Raw genomic sequence first — 27,846 nt, 5'->3', positions numbered from 1 at the left:
CAGCCCTCGCTCTACCACACCTTCACTGGGATAACTCCTAAGCATCCTCCTGGCCTCAGTTTAAACGTCACCTCCTCCCAGAAGCCTCCCTGATTCCCCAAGCCACCTTAGCTGCCCCTGTCATGTGCTGTCATAGCAGTCTGTACTTTTTACTCATAGAATTTGTTATATTATACAATTTGTGTCGTTATTTAAATCCAGACAATCTCAGTAGACTAGAAGTTCCCTGACATCAATAGTTACTATTATACATGAAGTGTAACAAAATGCTGACCATAAGGTTAACAAATATTTGTGAATAAAAGCTTGAAATTTATTTTTTCCCAATAATGAATTCACAATATTTGTATATTGAAACATATTTGTACCTTCTAAAGACTGTGTCACAATTCTGACTAAACAGATTTTTGCATAAGTGGACACATGATAACTTCAAAGGAATGGATAGTGTTCCAAAAATACCTTTAAAGAAATGTCCTTTATAATATTAAAATATTACAAATATTTCAGGAAAAAAGAAAATATGCGTATGAATTATTATCAATATCTACATATTACCACAGGACAGATTAAAAAGAAAAAAAGAAAAAGGATTTGGAGAAGTTGAGTCTTCCAACATCTCCATGAAATATGCTGACTGGAAAAAGCTGAGTGCCATTTGAGAATAAATTTCATGTAAATCATGAAACACCTTTGGAGATGATCGCCATGCTTCCAAGCAAATGCACTTGGGAGGTTTCCCATGTGTTACACATATTGATTATCTCTTCGTTGCTTAGCCAAACTCTTAAAACCTGACTTAAGACAAAATCTTAAACTACCTTATTTACTATGGAACAAACATCAGTGTCCGTTCTCACTCTGACATTCCCCAATGTTTACTCCTTTTAGGTTGGAAGAAGCTCTGATTAACAGCATATCTGCAGCAGCCAAATTTTTGGCCTTGTCTTGCTTAAATGAGTTTTCATTTCTCACCACAGAGAGGTATGAAGACTTTCTCTTTCCCAGATAAAGTCTTTCCCTTTTGGCTTGCTTTTCTCAGGATACAAGAACAAAAAGCTATTGATGCAATGTGTCTTTTTCTGCACAATCTCTGCACTTGTTCAATAAGGACCCTTGTGAACAATCTGTCCAGCAAATCAGGTGTGAGTTGTCCATCTACTAATTTACCATCCTTACCATCCTGTAGGACCAGTAAGAAGAATTCTTTTTCTATACCCTAGTCCTGACAACTGCCCAATAGCAACATTCTTATGCTGTGTACTCCATCTCCTCCCTTAATCTCAGTGGCCTCAATTATTCCATCTCTCCTCCTCTACTGGATGCTTTGAGTCCTCTTTTAAAATGCTGTAGTTTCTCTTAAAAACAACAGACTATCTTTACCTTCTATTTTCCTATTCCCCTTATCAGCCAGACTCTGAAATAACAGTACACTCACTTGACAGTCAGTCTTCAGTCATCTCAACTAGACTCCAATCCCCAACACTCTATGAAACTGCATCTTGCTAAGGTCACTGATGACCTTTTTGTGGCTAAATTCAATGGACAATGTGCATTCCTCATTTTAAAAACTGTGGTAAAAAATATGTAACATGAAACTTACTATCTTAACCATTTTCAAGTGCACAGTCAGTAGTGTGAGGTACGTTCACATTATTGTGGAAGAGATCTCCAAAAGTTTTTCATCTTGCATATTCGAAACTCTATACCCATTGAACAACTACCCCTACCCTCTCCACCTAGCCCGTGGTAACCACCACCATTCTACTGTTTCTATGAAGATGACTACTTTATTTTAATTCTTTTTTGGAGACAAGAGTTGCACTCTGTCACCCAGAGTGGCGCGATTCCGGCTCACTGCAACCTCCACCTCCCTGGTTCAAAGGATTCTCCTGCCTCAGCCTCCCAAGTAGCTGGGATTACAGGCACGTGCCACCACGCCTGGTTAATTTTTGTATTTTTAGTAGAGACGGGGTTTCTCCATGTTAGTCAGGCTGGTCTCAAACTCCCAACCTCCCAAAGTGCTGGGATTACAGGCGTGAGCCACTGCACCTGGCCCAAAGATGACTACATTAGATACTTCCTATCAGTGGAATCATACAGTATTTGTCGTTTTGTGTGCATTCCTCATTTTACTTAGTGTCTGGCTCAACTGACTACTGCTTCTCTTTTCCTGTCATCTGTGCCTCAACCCAATTCACCTGCCTGTTTTTATTATTCTTTCACTGGCTATTCCGTTTCCTAAGAGTTCTCTGTCCTAGGCTTTATTTCTCTGTACTCTTAGTGACATTACTCTCTCCTGTAGCTTCAACACCACCTAATGTCCAGATTTATATCTAGCCCAGCTCTCCCCTATGAGCAGTAGCCCATATTTTGAATTGCCCTTTAGTTATTAATACCTCTAATATCTCTCTATCTCAAATCATCTTTCACCATGTCCCAGTGACTCTACTTCCAAATTTATATTTTTAATCCATCGGTGGTGTGACGGGTCCCCTACCAGGTTACTTAAGGGTATTATATTCAATGATTGAACCTTGAGGGCCAGGCAGGTAGCTACGGCCATGGTGCCTAGCCAAGGAGCAGGTGTCCCTGAGAACCCAAACATCCTGAGGCATGGCTGGGAATATACCAAGGAAAACAGTCCTATTATATGCACACACGCACATGTGTGGGCGTACACACACACACACACACACACACGGCGTACACACAAACACACACATACACACACATGGCAAAGAGCCAGAAAATTAGCTTAAAAGCAGCCTAGAGATGGGAGGTGCTGTGGGTCTCTTGGAGCCATACTGCTGCTGTCCAGTAGTGACCTGTACGTAAGTCCTCATAAACTCATCTACTCATCAAGCTGGACTTGGTCTGAGTCATTCTTTAGTCTCTTGGCAACTTCCCAGTTTTCCCAGTTTGCAGGGGTTGGGGGGGGGGGCATTACAGTACCAAGTTTTTCTCATTACACCATCCATCTATCCCACTTCTCTGCTACCACCCTTTCTCATCTAGACTATGATAAGCACTAACTTATACTAGTGATTTAAGAACTGTCTAACTGCTCTCTTGCTTCCTCTCTTGCCAAATCCTGTCCCATCCAGCCCCTGTGCTTTCTGGCATGGTTTAGTATAGCCCACATGCCTTAAGAAAAAACAACAAAACACATTTTATCAAATCATTCTTTTGATTAAAACCTTGCAATGAATTCCTACCGCAGTTAGGATAATACCCAAAATGCTTAACATGCTCTACAAATCCCCAAATGACCTGTTATGATCAACCTCTCAAGTACCTTTCCACACCAATTTTCCCTTTGTTCACTGAACTCCAGTCACATTAGACTACCTGTTCAATGTCTTGAACAAACTAAGTTCTTCCATAATTCAGGCTCTTGGTCATTAATGATATGATAATTTATAATAATAAAAGCATATATTTTTTCATCGCTTAATATGTATCATCATATTTAATCCTTCCCAATAATCTTACAACACTGGTATTAAAATTATCCTTGGTAATATGCTAAAGTCAGTAGTTTGGTATATGGTGGAGCTACTGTACTAGCACCCATGGTTAGAATAACTTCAGTGGAATGAGGAGAACAGAAACCAGGCTGCAGGGGCCTGGCACGGTGGCTCACATCTATAATCCCAGCACTTTGGGAGGCCAAGGCAGGTGGATCACCTGAGGTCAGGAGTTCGAGACCAGCCTGGTCAACATGGCAAAACCCCATCCCTACTAAAAAAAATATAAATGAGGTTGATTTTTTGTAAGAGCAAACAAGGACTAACTCAAAGAAATCATTTTTCTAGGAGCTTCCCACTTACTTAAGCAAGGAAAAGATAAGGAAACAAAAAAGGGATATTGCGGAAGGAATTGGAACTTACCATTTGTTGCTATACAGTGAATGTTTGTGTCCCCCCACCCCCAAATCATATGTCAAAATCCTAACCCCCTATGTGATAGTATTAGGAGGTGAGGCCTTTGGGAGATGATTAGGTCACACAGGCAGACAGCGCTCATGAATGGGGTCCCTTATAAGAGATACCTTAGAGAGCTCCCTCTCTCCTACCATGTGAGGACACAGTGAGAAGGCATCATCTATGAACTAAGCAGCAGTCCCTCACCAGACACTGAGTATACAAGTGCCTGGATCTTGACTTCCCAGACTCCAGAACTATGAGAAATAACCGTTGTTTAAGCCACCCAGTCCATGATATTTTTTTTCTAACAGCTTGAACTAAGACATTTGTGTTAGGGGAAGAGTTTGCTCTTTGATGACAATTTCCATTTTCTCACATCTTTCAAACTCTGCCTTAACTTGTACACATTTCTCTGCTGTTGCCACCCCATAACGGATTTTATCATTATTAAGTGTTCAGTACTTAGTATTTTGTAAATTCTTTAGTTATCTAGAGTATTCTTTGATCTCTACATAGAAAATGTTCCATAGGGTCTAAAGCCAGGTAAAGAATGAGCATGTATTATATCTATACAAAATGCAAATATAATATGAAGATTTTAAGGTGTAATGACAACTTAAAAGTCACTTGGAGCAATCCCCTGATAAAAGCCTGACTTCCTCAGTAACTGCAGGGCACTTATCACTAACTTTAGACCCTCTCACTTTCCATCACCAATTTCTTCACTGGATCATTCTGATCCATGACTTCAAAAATTTATACTAGTTAGAAATAGCTTCTTATATGCAACAAAAATCTGCCATTTTGTAGTTTTAACATAATCCTAATATTAGAAAAAGAATTTATAAACAATAAAGGTATTTTTCAGATTCGGGATAAAGAGGAGAAAGGCATGTATTATTTAATGAATAGTGTTGAGTCAAGTTAGCTGTTTGAAAATATAAAAGAATATGTCTGAATGTGTACCACTGAACAGCCACCCACAGTGAATCCTTAAAGAGGCCACATTTCTTGAGAAAGCCACCACAGTACCTCACGCTCCAGTGAGAGTGTCCTGTTGGCATTACAGAACAATAGCCAAGTGGCTACATACACACTCACTAACCAAATATTCTGGATCATATGTCCTGAACGCACCCATTCAATCAATAACAAAAAACAATTACTTGAATTCCCACTTTGTGTCAGGCACCTTCACACATCCTGTTGTCCACTTTAATTTCCTGCCTTCCTGAAGCTTACATTCCAGTATCCATTTTCCTGTAATGGACTCTGAGGATTAATCCCATCAATCTTCCCACTTAACCTTGTTTACCTGCCACAACCAGAAGTTCAAATCCCTTGGGTCATCGAGCATCTCCTGGACTCTTACTTCTTTACTGCTTTGTTCATCTCCTAATCTAATCACTTCACCATCTATCACAGCCCTCATAAACCCTTTACTGTTTTACTATACCTTCTTTGCAGTCTCTTCAAACAGAGGTTGCTTTTTCTTTCATATGCCTTATTCTTATAAACCTGGAGATAGAGCAAGTGTGCTCCTCGTTACTGTTTTAACTACTATCAGTCATCTTCGATCCTCTAAAATCCCAAGTCCTTGGAGGCTCACTATACCATTCACTATATGGCCTTCCTACTGTCTTGTCTCTACTTCACCCACTGTTTGTTTTAGCTCCTGACTGCCTTCCTCTTTACCCCATTCCAACAATCTCTCATGATTATTTCAATAATCATGTACAATCACTGAATAAATAATATTACTATTAAATTCTTTGACTTCTTCACTTCAATGATACATTCCTCTAAGGCTAAGCTTTATACCTCGAATACATCAGCATGCACTCCAAAATTCATAACCTTTAATTTTTCATCAACAAGTACAACATCTCTGAAATTTAAATTTTAAGGACCCTTTTTTTCTCAGTCTGCTATCTCTCGATTCTATTAGCTTTTTTTACTGTACCAAATTGACTCTGACTATTCTCATTAACTCTTATCAACTGAACTAGTTCTTTACAAATTCACTGACTTACCAATTTTCCACTCTCCATTACCCTCCACCTCAATATTTCTACACACCTATCAGCTCTTCCTCTAAAATACAAACCTATCCAATGCTCTCTATCTCCACAGCCACTACAACGCTTGCCTGAACTATGGGGATACTCATGAGAGTCTCCTGCTTTCATTATTTCTCCCTTACAATGAATTCTCCATAGTATTCAGGGTGATCTGTTAAAAATACACATCAGATGTTACTCCTATGACTACAATCCTATATTGGGCCTCTCATTTAATTAGGAAAATAATCTAAACTCCTTAACACAACCTACAAGGCAATCAATAATCTGGCCCCTGACTACTTCATGTACTCTCTTATTTTCTCTCTTATATACTACGCCCCATTCATAATGGCTCTTTTTCAGTTCCTTAAACACACCAACTGACTCCTGTTCTCAGGGACTCTGCATTTGTTCTTCCTTCTGCCTGGAGAGGACATCTCCATATCCTCATGACTGACTCCTTCAGGGCACTCACATTTCAGCTCAAATTATCTTTTTCTCTAACTAGAGTCTAATGACCTTACTCTTCCCCTCCCCTCATTATATTCATGTTGTACTATATTACTTTATAGAATATATCATAACCTAAAACTGTATTTTTCCTTATTTTGCTTTTTCATTGCATGTCTGCTCTACTAGACTAAGTTCATAATAGCACCTTCATTTTCCTAGAAACCAGCACAAATAAGTGCCTGATAAACATTTGTTGGATGTATTTATTATATATAATATATGCTAAACATGAGCAGGGGCCACTGCTAATAAGTGAGGCCTGAGACTAAACTAGAATGTTTAGGGAAAAAGACCCGATTGGATTTAGGTCAAATAACCAGCCCAGATTATCATCTAGTATCAACTACTCATATAACTGCTTTTCACCCAAAGACAGCTTAATTGTCTCAGTAAGTCTTCAGTTGATTTTCTTGGGATTATCTATGTAATTGTCAGAGATTAATGTCAAGGACTAGCATAATATGCCACCAGGTGGGATTTACTAGTGCAAAACAGAACTATTGCTTATCATTTTAGGAGCCATACGACATGACTCACTCTTACTGGGTTTAATTTCTTTTAAAAATCCTTCTTTAATATTTAGTTTTGCCAACCTTACTGGTTACTGAACATGTATGCTGTATCTCCCTGCTTCATGGTACTCACAAATATGGGCAGCAAATTGTGGACCTCCTCATCCAAGTCACTAATCCTTTAAACAATATTCTTTGGCTAAACTCCTTCAACCTTTTATGCATTTACAAACATGATACTTATCAACCTCATTTCATTATTAAATTCAAAAGAATTTTAAGGGCCTTTCTTTGATGAATTGTTAAAATTAACATCTCCCCCCAATCTATCCAAAATGTGTTAAGTTGGATGTGATGTGTTTCTTGAGAACTTATTCTGGGTCTTGGCAATTCTGCCCTCCTCTTCTCAGTGCTCACTAGCCATGCTTTTCAGAATGCCTGCTTGACTTTTTTCCAGGTGATCTCAAGTTCAAATTAGTTTATGGTTAAACGTTCACTTTTTTTTTTTCTTTTTTGAAAATCAGTACTATATTTTCCTTTTACCACTCTTCTATTTTCTTTCCCCTACAGGATTTGAAACAAACGCAGATAGTACTCAGTGAATCTCATCTGTAAGTCGTCTACATACACTGAACTGTAAGTCATTAGGGAAAAGAGTCCAGCGAGAACCATTTAGAATCACTTTCTATCTGGGGCTTCAAATCTCTCCAAGATATAAATAAACGTCTGGATTTCGGTTATTTTTATTTGCTATGTCTTTCAACACAGAGCATTTATTAGTTTCACAACCACCCTTGACAACATCACTTTTTTTTACTTATCCCTTGAATAGATGCTATCTGATTATTTTACCTTTCATATATAAAGGATTTTTGGTTTTACTGTTGGTGGGTGTACTTCTTTAAAACATACCTGTGATTCTGCTCCAACATCCCTGCTAAGAGCTTTGCTGATTTTAACAAGTATGTGATTCCACTGTTGTAAGCCAAGGCTAAACTTGATTCCATCAAATTTGTTTAAGTGTTGCTTCTCTGTATTAAAGCTTCAAGTTCACTCACTGTCTAACCAATGATATGCAACTACCTGAAGACATTAAAATCTTTCAGAAATTTCTTCTCAATTTTTTTCTTCTTAAAAAGTACTAGCATTTCAGGATAAAGAATGAAGTATGTGAAGAGGCAAAATAAGTGTGTACCACTAACTTGAAAATTATGCAACAGGTGTCACCTTAGTTTTAACACATTCTTCTGTTCAAAGATATAAATTCAGAATCTTTGGGAGTAGTCAGTTAGGTGCATCTGTGAGTTGAACACTTATTACTGAGTTGGACACAGGAGTAGCATTCAAACAATACCCTTTAATACATACAAAAATAGAGAAACACAAAAGAGAATACATGGACACGTGAGACTAATTTTAAGATAAATGCAATTTGTAGATAGTTCTTTAATTTGACCAAAAGGAAAATGAAGATGTCCAAATATCCTTATCTGTCATATGCTTTATACTATATTATGTAATATATTGGTTCAATTTTCTTTTATAAAATCATATCATTCTAATAAACAAACCTTCACATAATATAAAAGTAGAAAAACTCAGACTTCTTAAACCTTCAATGTGACTGAAATACATAAAATAGAATAACAGCAAAAGATAGAAATCAAGCCTTCCATGATTTTGAAGACTGCCTTTTATCAATGCTCGTAATTAATTTTTAAAGTTGAGATTTCTTTTGAAGTAAAAAAAAAAAAAAAAAAAAAAAAACTGAAGTGCAGGAGTCTTCTTCAATACTGAGTTTTAGTAAAGATAAGTTTCTTTAATTTTCTGGTTTAATTCAATAAAATAATTTTATGTGTAATTTACTTCTCTAAAGGTGAAATGGAAAACAACTTATCCAAACAGCATTACAAGAGAAGAATTACTGGTCTGACAAAATTCTGCCTCTAAGGAACTTGGTGAATATTCTGGGATTATGAAAGCCAACTGTGCATATTACGAACACTTTTATAAATAACAGATCTTTGTAAGTGCTAATAGTACAAGTTTAATTTGGTAAACAACAACAACAGATATTTCCAGCATTAACAGAGAATTAAACAATTTGTATATGAAAATACATAGGAACTATGTTTCTTGCCTCAATAATTTTTAAGTACTAGTCTCACAAGGAACTGAAGTGTAGTAATTACTTATGTTCAATAGATGGCGACCTTTACATTGTAGTCAGCAAAACAGTATTTGCATAAAACAGTATACTCAACCAGCAGAAAATCAAAGATCACTTAGAAATATTCCATTATTTTGCAGGAGACAAAAAATACTTGATCATATACCCATTTTTTTGACCCGTGGTCTTTTTTACAGGTTGGCAAACATATTTTGTGGAAATGTATCTTGGTGTTCTATATTTTGGGGTAAATCCAATTGTTAATTCTTACTTCATGAAAATATGTGCAAGTATTAGGCTAGGGAATAATTCCTGCTTTCTTCGCATAGCTTATTAAGAATAGCAGCTTTAGGTAATATACTCAACTAATGTTGTCTTACTTAATAAGGACATGTCACAAGAGACCAGTATGTTTGTGAAACACAGCAATAATGAAGACATGGGATGGGTCAGCAAACTATTTCTTCATTAATCTATTTAGTGTGGGTCAATGAATATTAACAAACAAAGTTTTCTTTAAAAACTTACAAAACAGTATGTTCAGAAATATGTAATTTATGCTTACTAAATTTTCAATGAATGTACAAAGGCAATAGGTTTCTCCTTATAAAGTAACTTTAACTCTATTCTTCCAGTTCTAAAATTTCATTCTGATGGCCTTCAGCCAGAAATCATGTGGACATTATTTGGTGCTAGAAGATAGTCTATAAGAAGATGGTTTCCCCCCCTCAACATAACTGTTTCAGTTTGTGTATTGTAACTGGTAACCTGAGTTTGAATTGTTTTTCTACTAAAGGGAGAAGCAGTCACTCCTCTCCTAATGAACATTTTAATTCTTTGACAATTGGGAAGCCATATCATACCTTATAATTCTTAACCATTGATATGGTTTGGCTCTGTGTCCTCATGCAAATCACATGTCAAATTATAACCCCCACGTGTTGAGGGAGGGACCTGGCAGGAAGTGACTGGATCATTGGGGTAGTTTTCCCATGCTATTCTCATGACAGTGAGTTTGTTCTCACGAGATCCGGTTGTTTAAAAGTGTGTGGCACCTCCCCCTTCTCTCTCTCTCCTGCTCACCATTGTGAAGATGTACAGCTTCCCCTTCACCTTCCACCATGATTGTAAGTTTCCTGAGGCCTCCCACCCATGATTCCTGCCAAGTCTGTGGAACTATGAGTCAATTAAACCTCTTTTCCTCATAAATTACCCAGTCTCAGGTAGTTCTTTATAGCAGTATGAGAACAGACTAATACAACCATAATAAATATGTGAAAAATCAGAATCCATCATTCTTTAAGCAAGGGAGATAAGGGAACAACTGATAAAAATATGTTTTGATCATTATTTTAGATATCCTTTTGCTAAACTAAAATGCCACTTTATTTATATATAGCATTAAAAATTTGAAACTACATAGGTTGATATTAATATTATAATACAGTAGAAAATGAGAACATGGTGAGATCAAGAAAAACATTTTTTAACTTAAATTGCACTTTGACAATATGATTTTTCGGCATAAACGTGTGTGTGTGTGTGTGCGCGCGCGCGTGTGTAACATAATTATCTCTAAATAAAATTTTCTATGGTCTCCTATAATTCTCTATTCTGGTAGGCCATATATTAATAACTTTCTATTATTAATATGTAACTGATAAGATGGCTGTTGCCTCTTTTAAATCAATGTTGTAGATTAGATTCTTAAATTTAAACATTTCCTTATCAATGATAAAATTTTCTCAATTAGTATTTCTATTCAGAGTACAAACTAAGCATTTCATGTACCTATTTTTAAAATTGTTATTCTCTCCTCACAGGAATCACCATGCTCTTCATGTTGAAACACACCAAAAACACAAAGGAAGACATTAAAAAACAAATGTTCATTTAATGAAAAAAAGTCTTTCACAACTAATTAACAAACAGAAAATATCAAGATAAAAAATGTCAACTTTTGGCAATTAGATCACTCCAACAAAGGACAACTCCCCTTTCAAGTGACTTAGGTATGGTTTCACTTTACTTTCAATATAGGTATCAATGTTTTGATATTTTAATGTCTTGATATTTTTATTGAACTTATATTCCATTAGAGATAGTGTGTGCCATGCTGTAAACTATTTCCCTAAAATTCAACAATTAGAGAATTGGAGAAGTACACAATTATATGTAATTAGTAACTTTTAGTACCAAACATGGTGGGGCATACTAAAATTCTTATATTCAAAGAGCATATACTCTAGTTGAGGAAAGAGAACATGGAGACAGATACTGGTCATCCAAAGGAAAAAAGGAAGCACCAAAAGAGAGGTGACAACAATACTTCCAATTGGGTTCAAGTCAATTATTCTACTTACGAATAAGTTTTTCTTAAATGATAATCTGTCAAAATGAGGATTAGTATACAAAGACAGTTGGTGTATGTTATGGACCGAACTGTATCCCTCCAGTATTCATATGTTGGAGCCCTAACCCGCAATGCGACTATTTTGAGATCGGTCCTTTTAAGAGGTAATTAAGGTTAAATGAGGTCATACAAGTGGGACCATGTCCTCATGAGAAAAAGCGACCCCAGAGCTTTCACTCTTTCTCTGTGCCCCCACAGAGGAAAAGCCACGTGAGGAGACACAGTGAGACAGTGGCCATCTACAACCATGAGGAGAAGCCTCAACAGACACCAACTCTGCTGGCACCTTGACCTAGAACTTAAGAGTCTCCAGAACTATGAGATAATAAGTTTCTACTGTCCCAGCTAACCAATCTGTGTATCTTGTTGTGGCAGCCTAAGCTGACTGACAACCGTGTATTTCTAATTGAAGAAACAGTTTACCAGAGATGAATTTTATAATCTTAACAACCATCTTCAAGATGAGTCATTTCATTGAATAGCTAGGCCTTTACTTACAACAGCTACAGTTGCATCCAGGAAGAAATACCATGACTATTAGAATCCCTTTTCCTTCCAATTTATACTATTACACTAAGATTGTCATTTTTAAAGAGCTCAAACTTTAGTTGGAAACTTAAGACATGTAGACAAATATCCATAAGACAAATTACAAAAGTAAGTGTCAAATGAGAGGTAAAAATTATATAGCATGTAAGTTCAGAGGTAAGAAGATTATTTCTACTGTGGGGTGGGGCAGTGGAGAGGGCGCTCTATAGGTGAGAATGTATGATTGTGGGAAGGAATAAGAAAATCTAGGCCAGACGAGATGGCTCACACCTACGATCCCAGGACTTTGGGAGGCTGAGGCAGGCAGATTGCCAAGAGCTCGAGATCAGCTTGGGCAACATGGCAAAATTCTGCCTCTACAAAAAATTAGCCAGGTGTGGTGGTGTGTGCCTGTAGTTCCAGCTACTTGGAAGGCTGAGGTGGGAGGATCACTTGAGCCTGGGAGGTTGAGGTGCAGTGAGCCATGATAGCGCCACTGCACTCTAGGCTGGGTGACAAAGCGAGACTCTGTCTCAAAAAAAAAAAAAAAAAAAAGGAAAAAGAAAAACAACAACAACAAAAAAAAACAACTTGGAAAAGGGAATATTTACACTCAATCCAGTCATTCTCAGTAGCACACAACTGGCATATTGGGCTGGATGATTCTTCCATCTGTGGGATTCTTCAGTGCATTACAAGATATTTAGTATCCTTAGCCACCATTAGCATCCTCCTTCCTTTTAACATCTGTACATTACCCTACACATTTCCAAAGGCAACAGAATCTCCCCAGAAGAGAACCAGAAGTAAACTTTTAAGGATGTGAAGAAAACAGCAGATGTGTTCACACAAAATTCATTAAGTGAAATTAAATGGCTAATACATAAGATTCCAAATGCTATATATGGAAGACTAGAACACGTAAAATCATAGTATTCTAAGTTCTGCTTTCCTGTTTTAAGTGTTCATTATATTTAATTGGTAAATCCTAATTTCCCATTTTGAAGCTTCTCATTTCATTGCTTCATTCACATATCTCTGATTATATTTGATTTCTAAATACATTTGCTTGCTCATTACTCTTAGGCTGCCTGTGATGAAGTCAACAAATAAACATCCTTAACTTGAGGCAACAAAAATAAAGTAAATGCATGTTCCTTTCGACTTCCACATGCCTTTCAGTCTTCCCTTAACTGATCTTTTCTTTGAAGACTTCTAAATGCTGTGTTTGTGATCTGGGTTGAAGATTTAAGGAGAAAAGATGAGAAGTGGCCAAGATGAAGAAAGTGACGAGAAGATGAATAAAAGAGAACCTGTGCAACTGGAGTCTAAACTGGAGTCTACAAAAATATGATTCTTTTGCAGATCAGGTTCTCCAGAAAGCAGAGCTTAGCATGCAGGACGCTTATTAAGAAATGTCTCTAGGGTCAACAACTGTGAAGGAGAAAGGACAGAAAAGGAAGCAGGAATGGGCAGGAGAGGTGGAGTTGCCAAACAAAACTTAGGACAGCCTCAGCTGACTCCACAGCAGCTCTGGAGCTAGAACGGTCCCTTCAAGTTGGTCTTAATTGGGATGAAATAACCAGGTTTTTTACTTCCCTCTCTTCCCACTTATCAATCAGTTCACTGCATGTGGGCAGACCCACCAAGCCTAGGGTCTTGAAGAGGGACTGTCTGCAGCTGAGGTGATTTGTGAAGGGGCTGGCACATGAAGGCTGTTTGCCTACCACACTCCCATTGGCAGAGGTATCAAGTCCTCCACTGAAGTGATATCTGAGTGGGCAGCACAGTGTCTACCACAGATTCTAACTCCAGAGAAGTGGAAACTTGGGGGCAGAAAGTAATCAGTGAGTTACAAATCTCAGTCTAAAACTCAGAATTTATCACTTGCTGCTTCTTACTACTTCTAACCAAGAAAAAAAATACTATAATTCCTACTTTGGAAAGAATGTGCAGGAAATATTTACTTGCTTTAAGGAATTTTCTGGAATGGGATAAACAAAAGGAAAGTGTCCAGCCAATTCTAGCCAAGATTTTACAGAGCAGCTAAATCCTCAAATTCATCACTATTATGAAGAGCATCATATGTCAAATTTAATACATCAAAGTGTTTTCGTATTTTCTGTATGGTTTTATGTATGCTCTGTAGGATATTCTGTTTGTGTTCCCTACATACACGTTATCAACATATATTTATGCCTCTCTTTTCTAGGTCTTCATTGGGTCTCAACAGGAAAAGTATTAAATTGTTAATAATCAGGGCTGGCACCAACTAGGTGAGTGCACTGCAATTAGCCGCCTGACAAGAAGCCTCCCTGCTTCTTCATTTTCTAATTTTATTTGCAAGCAGTTAGATATGATATCATAATTTCCCATTTAAAACGTTATGGATAGGAATGGGAACATAAGTGTTTTGTCTATGTACAGGAGTTCTAGCACGCTTCCCTGCCTAGCCTGGACTCCAGTCACAATGACCTTTCTGTTCTGTGTTCTTGCATGCTCCTTTCCACACTTGTCTCCCCACCTTCGAGTCATCACACGGCTGACTCCTTTTTTCTCCCAGCTGCTGGCATTAAGGTTGTCTCTTCAGAGGTCCACATAATCTAAAGTAATCCTTCCCTGACTAAGCCATACTTATTTTATATTAACTTATTATCTTGGTAACACAATTACCTTAGCTCATCTTGCTTATACATTTATCTGTTATTCATTAGTGTATTCCTAGTACATTGATTAGTGCCTGGCATTTACATATACAGCAATTATGCATTTGAAAGAATGAATGCTGGCAATGAGTAAATATTTATGATTTATATGATTTTTAAATACACATCAGAAACACAATAATTACAAAATTACATACCTGGAGGGAAAATCAATTCATTCTATATTTTTGAATAATTTTGAAAAAAAGAAGGAACTGCTACTCTGTGTCCTAACACCACAATTTGTATTAAATAAACTCTAAGATGTCTATATATCTGAGCCTTCCTAAAGGGCACAATGATGCATGAAAGAATGCTTTTGTTTCCACAAATACTATAATTTTTGAGGTAACAAAAATACATTGGACCATGTGTGAGACACTCAGTCTTGTGAATGAAACACTATAAGAAAAAAATGTTGAGGCCGGGTATGGTGGCTCCCAGCACTTTGGGAGGCCGAGGCAGGCGGATAACTGGAGGTCAGAAGTTCGACACCAGCCTGGCCAACATGACGAAACCCTGTCTCTACTAAAAAATATATGAAAATTAGCTGGGCATGGAGGTGCATGCCTGTAATCCCAGCTACTCAGGAGGCTGAGGCAGAAGAATCACTCAAACCTGGGAGGTGGAAGCTACAGTGAGCCAATATCACGCCACTGCACTCCAGCCTGGGTGACAGAGCACAGCTCTGTCTTAAATTAAAAAAAAAAAAGAAAGAAAGAAAGAAAAAAATGTTGAAAACATTCTTAAGAGCAACTTCCCAATTTCACTTTAAAAACAGGCCTATAATGAAGGTCTGTATAAGAGAGACAAACAAAAACAAGTCATAAATTAGGTCACCAGATTTACAATAATATTTTTGCAAGAAGCTTTTATAATTTTTGGCTAGTGTTTAAGCTAGGAATATAAGATGTCCCAGGAGATTCACTGAGCTCAGGAATTCATCTTCTGACAGGGTCAAATGGAATGTCCTTTATGATCCTGGCTGAATATTTGTCCTCATACTCAAGTATGGATCATTCCATTTATCTAAGTCTGTGCTTTCAATGAAATACTAAATACTTCATTTTTAATTAAGCAAGGTATTAAATTTTTATTTTAATTACATCTGTTTTAAGTTGTAACTCTATACAGGTTCTCTTGTCTGTATTAGGGAAAATTTTTCCCATTTACCTAAAGTTCTTTTGAGTCGTTCTTTCTGTCCACTCTGTAGTTATTTTAGAAATTGGATTATTGGTGGAAAATACCACGTTTACTCAACCACACCATTTATTTTTATGAGGTTTTAATTCTATAGTTTCTCAAACATCATCTTTTGGGATCCTGGAAGAATTACTGGGTATAGGAAAGCCTGGTCTAAGAAAGTAGATTTTCTTACAGAGGCCAGAGACACAGTTATAACTGGGATTGATGTCAGCATCATAAAAACACTAGCAGGCAGGACATCTGTCTTAGTATCTGAAGAAGAACTAATATGACAAAAGAAAGATGTCTTATATATCATGAGGTATACTAGAAATAAGCATAGATAAATCCTAGAATTATTTTTAAAATGCATTTGGCCGGCCAAATTTTATCAATCACTATCTAAAATTAATGTTAGTTTCTCCAAGTTCTCAGGCAGTTGTACTAGACTATTATGTCACTAAAGTGAAAGAATACCTGGAAAAATAAAAATAGACCCTTGAATGCAGGCAAGGTCCTTCAGCAGTAGTTTCACACAAATAATAATTCTATATTGCACAACAGTCAACTGATCTTATGTTACTCACATAGGATACTACATATTGTAGTAATTCAGGGGGAAAAATCAAACATGATTCTTTATCATGTTTTATTTATTTATTTATTTATTTGTTTATTTATTTATTTTGAGATGGAGTTTCGCTCTTGTTGCCCATACTGGAATGCAATGGTGCGATCTCGGCTCACCGCAACCTCTGCTAGTGAACCTCCCAGGTTCAAGCGATTTTCCTGCATCAGCCTCCTGAGTACCTGGGATTACAGACATGCGCCAACACGCCCGGCTAATCTTGTATTTTTAGTAGAGACAGGGTTTCTCTATGTTGGTCAGTCTGGTCTTGAACTCCCGACCTCGGGTGATTTGCCCGCCTCGGCCTCCCAAAATGCTGGGATTACAGGCGTGAGCCACTGCGCCTGGCCTGCCATGTTTTATACCCATATTTTAGTAACCTCACAAAGTTAAAAGTGTTTTCCAAATGAAATGTCAGAGAACTGTTTATTTTACCCAGTTATACTGTAACAACTCCTGGATGGCACTGTGTCTAGCCTCAAGGAAACAGAACCAGTACAAAGCTAAGTTAAAGGCAACTTTATTACAATACTTTTCCAAACTTCAAAATGCATTTATTACTAAATGTAGCTCTAATATATAATACACTATATTACAAGGCAGAAAGCATTTCTGGTCATATATTTAGCTTCCATGTATTGCCCAAAACACAGCTTCCTAGGAATAGCAGCAGTGCACAGTAGTTTATATCACTAAGTAAAATATTTCTCTGATGTCTCATAATCATTCATATTATAATTTATGTTCTTCTGATTAAAAAAAGCAAAGCTATCTTTTCTATATCTTATTAGTTAATACCTAGAAATTGTCTATACTCTAAAAACATCCACTAGCTTAGAGATATTTCCTTTGATAGGAAATAGGATTTGAAAATCCAACCAAACCAAAGAATACTGTATTTCTCCATTGCACATGGGGTAAAATTCTCTTCTTTCCTTTTCCAGGAGCCAAATCTGGACCTCCTCCTCTTCATAGAGCCATCCTGAATAGTACCTACTTTAAAAGATACCTAAATCTACACTGCGTGCACTCTTCTTTAATAAAGTCTTCTCTGTTTATTCTTGCCTCCTTATATTTACTTATTTAGAATAATTTACAATCAATCTTGAATGTTACATAATAATAAACTTAAAAAGTAATCTTGGGAAATGTTAATAACATAAAGGAAGTATTTTCCAAATTAGACAAGGACATTATTTGCTCATTATCCTCTGCTTCAACCAACGAACCAAATTCAACTTATGAAAATAATTCATTTTCCAAGGTTACTACCCTAATAACAACAAAAACAGATACAAATCCACTGAACAGATCTAGTCCCTTAATATTCTTTCTTTCTTTCTTTTTTTTTTTTTTTGGTTTTACATTTGTGAGCTACCAGCTAGCATAAAACATGTTCATCTTCCTTTTCTCACAACAATAGGAAATTGTTAGAAAAGTATAGAAAAAGTTCTATTTTTTCGTAAGGCAAATTTAATACAGATTTTGCTATGAAGTTGAAAAAAAGTAAATGAAAAGGTATGTGCTGGCTGCTTGGGGGACAAGGCTCATAAATCACTGTACGTTAAGAGCACGTGCTGAAACTTCATGGTGCCAGTCACGTAATTTTGTGTATTTGGGACTAAAGACGTGAAGGGGTATCTTTTCCCTGTGGAAAAAAAAAAAAAAAAAAAAAAGAGTGATAGAAGAGTCATAAGAAATAGAAGGAAAAAGATTCTAGACTAATTCCATCATGCAGAAAACATGCCTTATAAAAGCTTAATTTCACATAGCTACTTTATTAAGTGGCAAAGATTTTAAGGGTAGAGCATTTTTAGAAATACAGAAATTAATCCATAGATCCCTCTTGGAAACATATATTTTTATGCTCAAAATAAAGTGACTGCAAGACAACACACCAGCACATTCATAGACATATGTATTGTTAGCAAAGCACCCCAAAATACACCCTTCTGCCCACTTCTTATTTCAATACTAAGGAAAACACGCCTTAAAACCCAGACAATATCCACTACTTTAAAAATCTGCAAGTTGTACATTTAGGTCACACAAAAGGCACCAAAGTTAAATGCTTAGCTTCTAGCTGCAAAGACGAAATGCCATACCATTACACTTGACAATCTGAAAAACCAAACTGAGACCATTCATGAAAGGAAAACATTCAATTGACAAAAAGATAGAGAACTTACTTTGCCTTCTTTGTATTATCAGCTTCAGATTCTTTCACTGAAATATAATAAGCAATATCCAAATATTAGTTTGTTTTGTTTAACTTCAAAATCACTTAAGCAATTACCTGCACCAATCAATATCAAATGTTCAACTTCCATGGAGCCACTAAAACGAATTCCACAGTAGCCTGTTGTTGGCTATAAACTATAGTTAGTACAACTACTATTACATCTATACTTTTCATGGGCTGGTGATTGATTGATTGATTGATTGATTGATTGATTTATGAGACAGAACCCCTCCCTCCGTAGCTCAGTGTGGAGTACAGTGGCATGATCTCAGCTCACTGCAATCTCTGCCTCCCCGGTTCAAACGATTCTCCTACCGCAGGCTACCAAGTAGCTGGGATTACAGGTGTCTGCCACAATGCCTGGCTAATTTTTGTATTTTTAGTAGAGGCAGGGTTTCATCATGTTGGCTATTCTGGTCTCAACTCATGACCTCATGATCCTCCTGCCTCGGCCTCCCAAAGTGCTGGGATTACAGGAATGAGCCACTGCGCCCAGCCTGGGGTCTTATTTATATTACCCATGTTATGCACAGCATAATTTAAAAGCAAACTGTCTCGGGGTTGTTTTCTGACAACTACCAATCAGTCTCAATGCTACTCTCTGTGGCAAAAAAATACTCATCCATTAGGACACCTAGAAGTTCACTTACAATGTTCAGTCCCAGTGATCTGGGCAAGGATTCGGAAAGAGCGAGACTGAGTTGTTCCAGTCCTTGGACGCCAGTCTTCAGTATCCTCAATCAGTCTCTTCTTGCTGGCATCACTGTGAGTGGGTATATGATAAAACTCTGTATTGCGCTCCACAATGTGTTTTCTTGGTGGGCTAGGATTAAGGAGAAAAAAAAAAAAAATTTAATTGTGAAATTATATTAAAAGGATAAAATATCTTCTAGTAAATTATTTATAATTTATATGATTAATCTTCAATGTTCCTTTTATATAAACAGTTTGCTTTGCAAGTATATTCAGTCTCAATTTTTTAAAAGATCTATCTAAAATAGGCTGGGCATGGTGGCTCATGCCTGTAATCCCAGCACATTGGGAGGCCAAGGTGGGCGGATCATGAGGTCAGGAGATTGAGACCATCCTGGCTTAACACAGTGAAACCCCATCTCTGCTAAAAGTACAAAAAATTAGCTGGGCATGGTGGCATGTGCCTGTAGTCCCAGCTACTGGGGAGGTTGAGGCAGGAGAATCGCTTGAACCTGGGAGGTGGAGGGTGCAGTGAGCCAAGATCGTGCCCCTGCACTCCACCCTGGGCAACAGAGCGAGACTCTGTCTCACAAAAAAAAACAAAAGAAAACAAAAAAAAACCTTTTAAATTATAAGTAAAAAACTGCACTTACAATATTAATATAAAATAACGCTATTAGAATGTATTCAACAGAAAGATTACCGTTTAGGTGGGATTTTCCTTTTAATTGACAGAGGAAGGCAGCAGAAGAAAGATTTCCAACATGAAGAAAAAGGAAAGGAAAATGATAAGAAAAAAAGAAAACAACTAGAAAAGTCCATAGTAGTCAAAATCAAACTTCCTGAAATTATTTGTATTGTTCATTGTATGCCACATGAAACACAGATGTGGACTATATTCACAACGACCATTAATATCAATATGCTGCTAGAATGTACTGGCTTTCATGAAATTAAATGATCAAATCTTCACTAGGCCCAGGAGCCAAGTATGGTTTAGTAGAGGCTAAACTAGCAATTCCAAATACAATTTTGAAAAGAGTCCAAACTATTCCTTTCCACAGTTTTCTCATTCATATGTACAGGTATTCCTTATCCTAAAGATAGCTGTGTGTGGGATCAGCACAGTGAAGAAGAAGTACGGCATATGAGCAACTACTGAAATAGGTATTAAAAGATCAGAATTTAAAGCTTGGCTCTAAGACTCTTTAGAAAGTCAGTCTCTTGAATATCACATACAAGGTAGTGTTCTGAGGATGTGTAAACTACAGAGTTCAAGAACTTTGAGTTTGCTATGAACATTCATTTTCATTTTAAAAGGGCATAAATACAAAGGAATTTGCAATGTGTATTTTAACACTGTATGATATACTGAGCATAATGAATAGTCTCCACTTCTCCCCCCTCAAAATAGGGCAAATGCAAATTTTTGGAGGCTATGACTTTAATTTCAAGAGAAAAAGGAACATGAGTCTGGACTAGGAGACTACTGGCACAAGATCTGAGTACAGAAAGTGTTATAAATGTGGTCAGATGTGAGTGGCAACACCTGCTAGGTTCAACTCACCGTGAGAAAACAATAGTGCTATCTGCAGTCCACATGACTGTTATCATTTTAATAGCTACATAACCAAAACTGTCTCAGCACACTGGAAAAGCTTTTCTCCAGTGAAGAACAGGATAGAATTACAGTTAGTAACACTGGCTTTCAAGTCAGATTCAGTGTGTGCTTTATGCAAGTCATTTCTCTAAGCTCAATTTCCTCATTTGAGAAATAAGACTTGCATCTTAAGGGGTTATTTAAGAACAAATAAGATAGATAATGTATGTAAGGTGCTTTCTGCAGTATATAACATGAGGTAATGATCATCATAATGTATTCTTTTATGATTACTAGAAAATCAACTGCAATACATGTTTAAGACTATGAATAATCTGCATATACAAAATAACAAATCAGTAATATTTATGCAAAAAATCATAGAAAATACTATAACTTGTGGTAATATGGTAATATCATATGATTCCACAAATAAAATATCTAAAAGACCTTCCACTAATATTGAACAAAACCTAGTTCTTTTAAAAATGAACAAAATGTTTTAAAATTAGGAAACAAGCATAGATTTCTTCATAAACACACTGCCTTTGGCAGACATAAAACAGACAACTCTTTATCTAATGCAAGTACTTGAAAAATTTTATATTCAGCTATTAAACTTATTATAGTTTTAAATTTCTCCACAAGTATTGAGTGTAGTTTGCTCTTAAATGATGTTAATTTCAAGTGTAAGACTATTTTATCCTCTATAAAAGGTTTGATCTCTAAAAACAAAATAATGGTGTCAAGCTAAGATATTACGAATAATAGAACGACACTACCTAAGTAGCATTTTTAGCTATGACACACTTGTAAAAAGTACACTACCCCTTAGATTCTTTGTGTTGTTTACCACACCTTAAGGTCTTATGTCAAATGATATGAAGTTTCTAAACATTTAGTGCTTTCTGGTTCTGAAACTCCAGAGTGTGATAACTATGATGAAAGAAAAGAAAAATTTCAATAATTTTATTTTAAAAAATACATTTGGTATAGAATGTCAAATTTACTCTCAGGGGCAAGTAATTTATTTCAAAATATGAACATTAAAAATAATAATAATAAACTAAAGGAAAGCCCAAACTACAGTTCTAACTCCGGTATACACTGTCCATAATACTCATCTAGCTCAATGAAGGTTAACTTACTAAGTTTTTAGTTACAGAAGTGTGGGTGTTCTAAACATACCACTGATGCATACGAAATTCTCTAGCATAAAAAAAAAAATGCTTCTTATGCTCCTTAACATTTTTGAAAATTCTTATGAGAAAATCCTAACAAAATTTGCTGGTAGTATTAAATTGAAAGCAAGAAGGAAAGTTACAGAGACAATTAGAAACTGAATAATTGGTTAAGTACTTACACAGTGCCAGGGTTACTGAGGGAAGAATAATACACACAAAAAAGACGTGATAGAGAAGAGAAGACATTGATGTTCCCCGGAAGATGACCAACAGACAAAGAGGGGAAAAAAGAAGAAAAAGAAAATAAAATGAAATTCATAACACAATGATTTTCAGTGAAGATGTTACACAAACATCATGCTTCAAAATAATCACGTAAGCATAGACAAAAAATGAACAAATGTTAGTAAAAATTCTACTACACTGTTATAATCAAGACAACACTTTTGTTCCCCCATCCCACAAAACACTGAAAACTATTTTACATATTAATGCTACTTCAAGTATCAAGTGACTGAAAGATCCACTATTTTTTTAATGCACAAGGTTTTATAAAAATCATTTAAACATGAATCCAAATTCTTATGTTCTTAACAAAGAACAGAAAACAATCAGATGTAAAATACAGAAACAGATCATTTTAGAATCACTTTTAAAATCAGAAAAGAATAAGAGAAAAATCTTTCAGTCTCACATAATAGAAGTATATATTAATAGCAAGTGTAATTTCTCACATGAATTATCTTGAATCATATGTTATAGAAGAATAATATGTTATTTGAATTTTTTCTTGTTTCTATGATGAAAAATGTAGGAAGCACAATGGATCACAAATAATGAGCTATCACTCAATTTTCTTACTCTCTCCTGTCCCTCATTAATACCACCCTCATTCACAAGCAAGTTCCAGTAACTTTAGAAGTGATTTGTGGGAATTCCATAGTTCTGTATTATCAGTGACACAATTATTGCCCAGAAGGCATGTCTGGTAAGACATGGTAAAGGAACTAAGTTAGTAACACCTGAAGCAGGAGAACCTCAAAACATAATTCATTCACATAGCCTATCTTTTCAGTACAGAATCATTAACAACACATTCATATTACAGTAGGGATAGAAAAGACTAAAGTATAAACTGTATAGTTTGCCAAATAACACACTGTAGCATTTTTCAATTCTGCAATGACGTTTAGTCAGAGTAAGTGACAATTCACTACAAACATAGTAAGAAAAACTGCCTACCAGTTTTAATGCTAAGGCTTTTCAGTGTTGCTATATTTCCACATATCAAAATCAGTTTCATAAACTCAAGAGAGGGTTGAGTTACACTGAGTGAGTGTGAGATGCAGGATAAAGTTGATCTCAATAGTTTGCTTGCATTTACTCTTCTGTAGCCACAATGCACAGTATTCTCTCCTCTGCCTTGTTATTTTAAGTAGCAGGGAAATAGGTTTGCAAAATAATCTCATCCTGAACAGAGTTGAGTTTTAGATGTATATTTAAACATTTTAAAGTTTAGGAAAAATGTTTTATATTAAAGTAAAATTAAGTGGGGGTAAATGTTCAATGGTGTGATGGAGGGGCAGCAAGTGGAGGGTTGACTGATTTCAACCTAAAGGTGACAATTTGAGTATGCCAAACAAATTTTTTACATATTTTAGAAAAAATGCCCAAATGGAATAGTCCAAAATACACAGCAGTGGCAAATGTGCTAACATGATAGTCAGGTGATCTGGTTTCTCATTCCGGCTGTGCTGCCCACTTTCCCCCATGCCCTGGGCAAACTGTAATCTACAGAAGCCTCATTTTCCTCAACAGTGAAATCAATGACAATTTCTCTGTGTTTCAGACTTCCTCTAAGGGTTTATGTTTAGCATATTTGAAGACACTTTGAAAACTACACAAATACAGGTTTACTGTTGGAAAAGATTACCCAACTGCTCAAAAAAAAAAGGGGGTGGGGGAGTATCTAACCCAATTGTAGTATATGCACATCAACTGATTCATATAGCTTCAATTCAATTCTATAATCATTAAGAATAAATACTAATCCAAAGTTACAGAAATAAGCCCAGTCACAAGCAGGTGACATAGGGAAACACACATCAAAATTTGGCTTCAAAAGACCTAGGCTCAAATCTTAGCTCTATTACTTATAAGATGTGTGACTTGAGAAAAATATGTAATCTCTTGGCATCAGAGTTTAAAGAACCAAATCACATAATGCATTTAGAAACACCTAGAACAATGCATAGTAATACCTAACAGATTAATGAATCTTAATCTTGAATTTAAAAAAATTCTATCTAACCTAAATGCTTGTTTTTCCAAATCCCATTCTCCCCCTTTACAAGTCAAACATTTTTACACTGGAATCTAGTAACTAGCCTAAGTCTCCATCCAGAAGAATTTAACTTTAAATGGACATAAAATAAGAACAGGGTTTGGGGATGTTTACACTGGTATTCAATACTCCTATATATATAAAACGTAAAACTGTTCAATTAGTGAGACCATAGCCACACTGGAATGAAGTTGCTCTGATAATTCAGTAGTTGATTCTCTTGGATGTGTCCCAGGAGAGATACTTTGTATGTCCAATTCTACTTTATAGGATGATGGTAAAAAAAAAAAATTTAGTACATGTTCAGAATAACTATAAGTTAACTAATAAAAATTATTTTAGGTTCTTATCTAAGGTGATTTTTACCTATTTTTTTTTGTTGTTGTTGTTGTTGAGACAGAGTCTCGCTTTGTCGCCCAGACTGGAGTGCAGTGGCCGGATCTCAGCTCACTGCAAGCTACGCCTCCCGGGTTCACGCCATTCTCCTGCCTCAGCCTCCCGAGTAGCTGGGACTACAGACGCCCGCCACCTCGCCCAGCTAGGTTTTTGTATTTTTTAGTAGAGACGGGGTTTCACCGTGTTAGCCAGGATGGTCTCGATCTCCTGACCTTGTGATCCGCCCGTCTCGGCCTCCCAAAGTGCTGGGATTACAGGCTTGAGCCACTGCGCCCGGCCGATTTTTACCTATTTTTAAAGCTAGTAATCATCAGCCAGTGTAGTGTCAATACCAATGGAACACAAAAGTGAGGTTTGAAAGTTATACCATAGTGATTCCCAACATCTACACCAATAGTGACATTTAATCAGTTGGTATTTATCTCTCTTAACAAATTTCAAAAGTATGTGGACTTTCTACTATCCACTGACACACAACTGTACCTATAGAGGTCTGAACCTGTCAGCAACATTGAATTAAAACTCTCTAGAAAAATCATAAAAGTTCTTAAGAGACCTTACCATTGGCTTTTGACACTGATTTGGACATCAACTCAGTTTTACATGTTATTCACTAGTTGTATAAATGTGTATGCTTTCTCTTCTGTCTTTGTGTTCTACCAGTCTCGACTAATATAAATTACATTCTCCCAAGCACTGTTTCTTTTAAGCCAATACATAGCAAAACCCACACACATTTTATGACTTACGTTAAACACTACTATTTATTACTACAAAGCAATTCACCAGAACATAGCAATACAAACCAAGCTTACTGAAAATACTAAATGTGGTTATTCTAAATTATGGCTCTTTTGCAAAATTTAACTTAATTTTGCAAAAATCAGGCATTCATGCTGTTTACTCATATATAAATCACCATATTTCCTCTCCAGTAATGTGGATACTAACTTTGTCACTTGTGTTTTCTGCAAAGAAAAAAGTATTTTAAAATATTACTACACTATCATCATTTTTTTAATCTTCCAAGGCCAGGTTCTTCAAAATACCACACAGGAGCTGTTAGAAGAAATTTCAGTCCAACAAAATTAAAATTATTATAACAGACTAAAAGACTTACCTCTTGAAAGCAGTGGCACATTATAATGCAAGGATATATGGAAAAGGAAAACGTAAATCACTTAAACTACTTGATGCAAAACAGCAATCCTTCCAGTTTGAATATAAAGTCCCACTTTGCTCTTAGTAGAGTAAGGAGAGTAGTAAAGAAAACAGCCAGTCATGACCAATAATTTGTACATACAGAAGAAAGGTTTAAAGTTTCTTAACATGCCTTAATCCTTACTCATAGGAAGAAACAGGAATGCTTACATACTATTAATTTAAAATATTCTAAAAATATCAACATTATGTACAGATTTCATACTATTAGGATGAACATCTAATTATTTCTTAGTAATGATGCTTCATTAATACGCATCTGTTTATGTCTTATGTTTATCAATGTTATACAAATTTGTGTGGAATAGCTATCAAATTAGCTTAAAAACTAAAAACTGATAGTCCTCCTGGTGCTTTGAGGAAAAAGACAACCTAAGCATTTAACTTTACATCCTTCTGAACTCTTACCATTTTTGGTCATTGGTATGTATTTTTTTTTTTTAATTAAAAAGTAACTAATATTAAGTAACAACTCTCGACTTTAAAAGAGTTTTGTTGTAGGTATTTTGCAACATTATAAAAATCTGGGAAATATAATAGTGACAAGTTTGACACTGACTCCAGAAAAAGTTTCACAACTTATGCAAAAAATGCATCCATTAACAGCATAGAACACCCACTCTTCAAAATGACACATCACTGACTAGTAAAGCATGTAATTTATTTTTATTTCTACAATCTAAATATTGTGAGAGAAAGGGCACTACCAATGAATGTGTCTCAGAGTTTCACAGACAACACACTTTAGTTTCAGAGTAATCAAGTTTTTACTGTCCTAACATCTAGACATTTTAAAATCAAGCTATTTTTAAATATATCCAGTTTGCAAATGCAAAGCAGTAACTTGCCTGAAAATGATGCAAAATATGTAGTAATCTCTTTTCTCCTGAATTTTGCACAGTGCTGGACAGCAGGCATGTGCTTAATAAACATGGTCAATTGATTAAGAAGCCATCATAAAGGCTCTATAATACTGCCTAGTTTCAGTTTAAAAATAATAAGCTTTAAATCATTTCAAGTTTTATCACCAAAGCCGTGCTTACAAAACACAAAACTTAAGCTTGGTATTTTCAGATGTTTTAAAAGCAGTACTTTTCCATAACCTCAGTTTGCTTTTAACTCTACAACTTTCCATTTCCATTAAGAAGAGTTTTTATGAGATTTCAAGAAGTGCTAGTAGAAAAGATTTTAGTTAAGACACTTCCTTCAATGGATGTTTTTCTACTGAACTTGGAATTTAATAAACGTAGTAAACTTCTGTTTTAGTCTTCTGTGTGGTTTGCATTTAACAGACAGCATCTTTCTTTGCAGGGTATCTACCCTGATTACTCGAAAATATATTGTCTTAAACATACTTAAAAAAAAAAAAAATTACAACCAAACACTCCTGAACACTCCGTACTGTTTCTCTTCCTCACATGAAAGAAAAAATAACATTCTGTTTTGAAGGATACTAGTTTTCCTCTCTCTCTCTCTCTCTCTCTCTCTCTCTAAATATATATATATATTTAAATATATAT

The 27,846-nt window shown here is 35.9% G+C and overlaps 1 protein-coding gene across 8 annotated transcripts in view; it reads right to left on the bottom strand.

The window, feature by feature from the left end:
• The window catches only part of PDLIM5 (PDZ and LIM domain 5), a 221,702-nt gene that overhangs the window by 69,513 nt on the left and 124,343 nt on the right, over nt 1–27,846 (bottom strand). For 4 of the 8 annotated variants that reach the window (XM_011968231.1, XM_011968232.1, XM_011968235.1 and 1 more), the window contains 2 exons: nt 19,539–19,711; nt 18,836–18,872 (listed from right to left, as the gene is read on the bottom strand). In XM_011968231.1, coding sequence (XP_011823621.1) covers nt 18,836–18,872; nt 19,539–19,711 — 210 coding nt within the window. Of the gene's footprint in view, nt 1–17,150; nt 18,295–18,835; nt 18,873–19,538; nt 19,712–20,284; nt 20,303–22,544; nt 22,560–26,056; nt 26,074–27,846 lie in introns of those variants that run through there. The other 4 variants (XM_011968230.1, XM_011968233.1, XM_011968237.1 and 1 more) reach the window with 3 other exon arrangements.

Source organism: Mandrillus leucophaeus, unplaced genomic scaffold (assembly GCF_000951045.1).
Source record: "Mandrillus leucophaeus isolate KB7577 unplaced genomic scaffold, Mleu.le_1.0 Scaffold832, whole genome shotgun sequence".
Taxonomy (NCBI): Eukaryota; Metazoa; Chordata; class Mammalia; order Primates; family Cercopithecidae; genus Mandrillus; species Mandrillus leucophaeus.
This window is presented reverse-complemented; position numbering and strand designations above follow the sequence as displayed.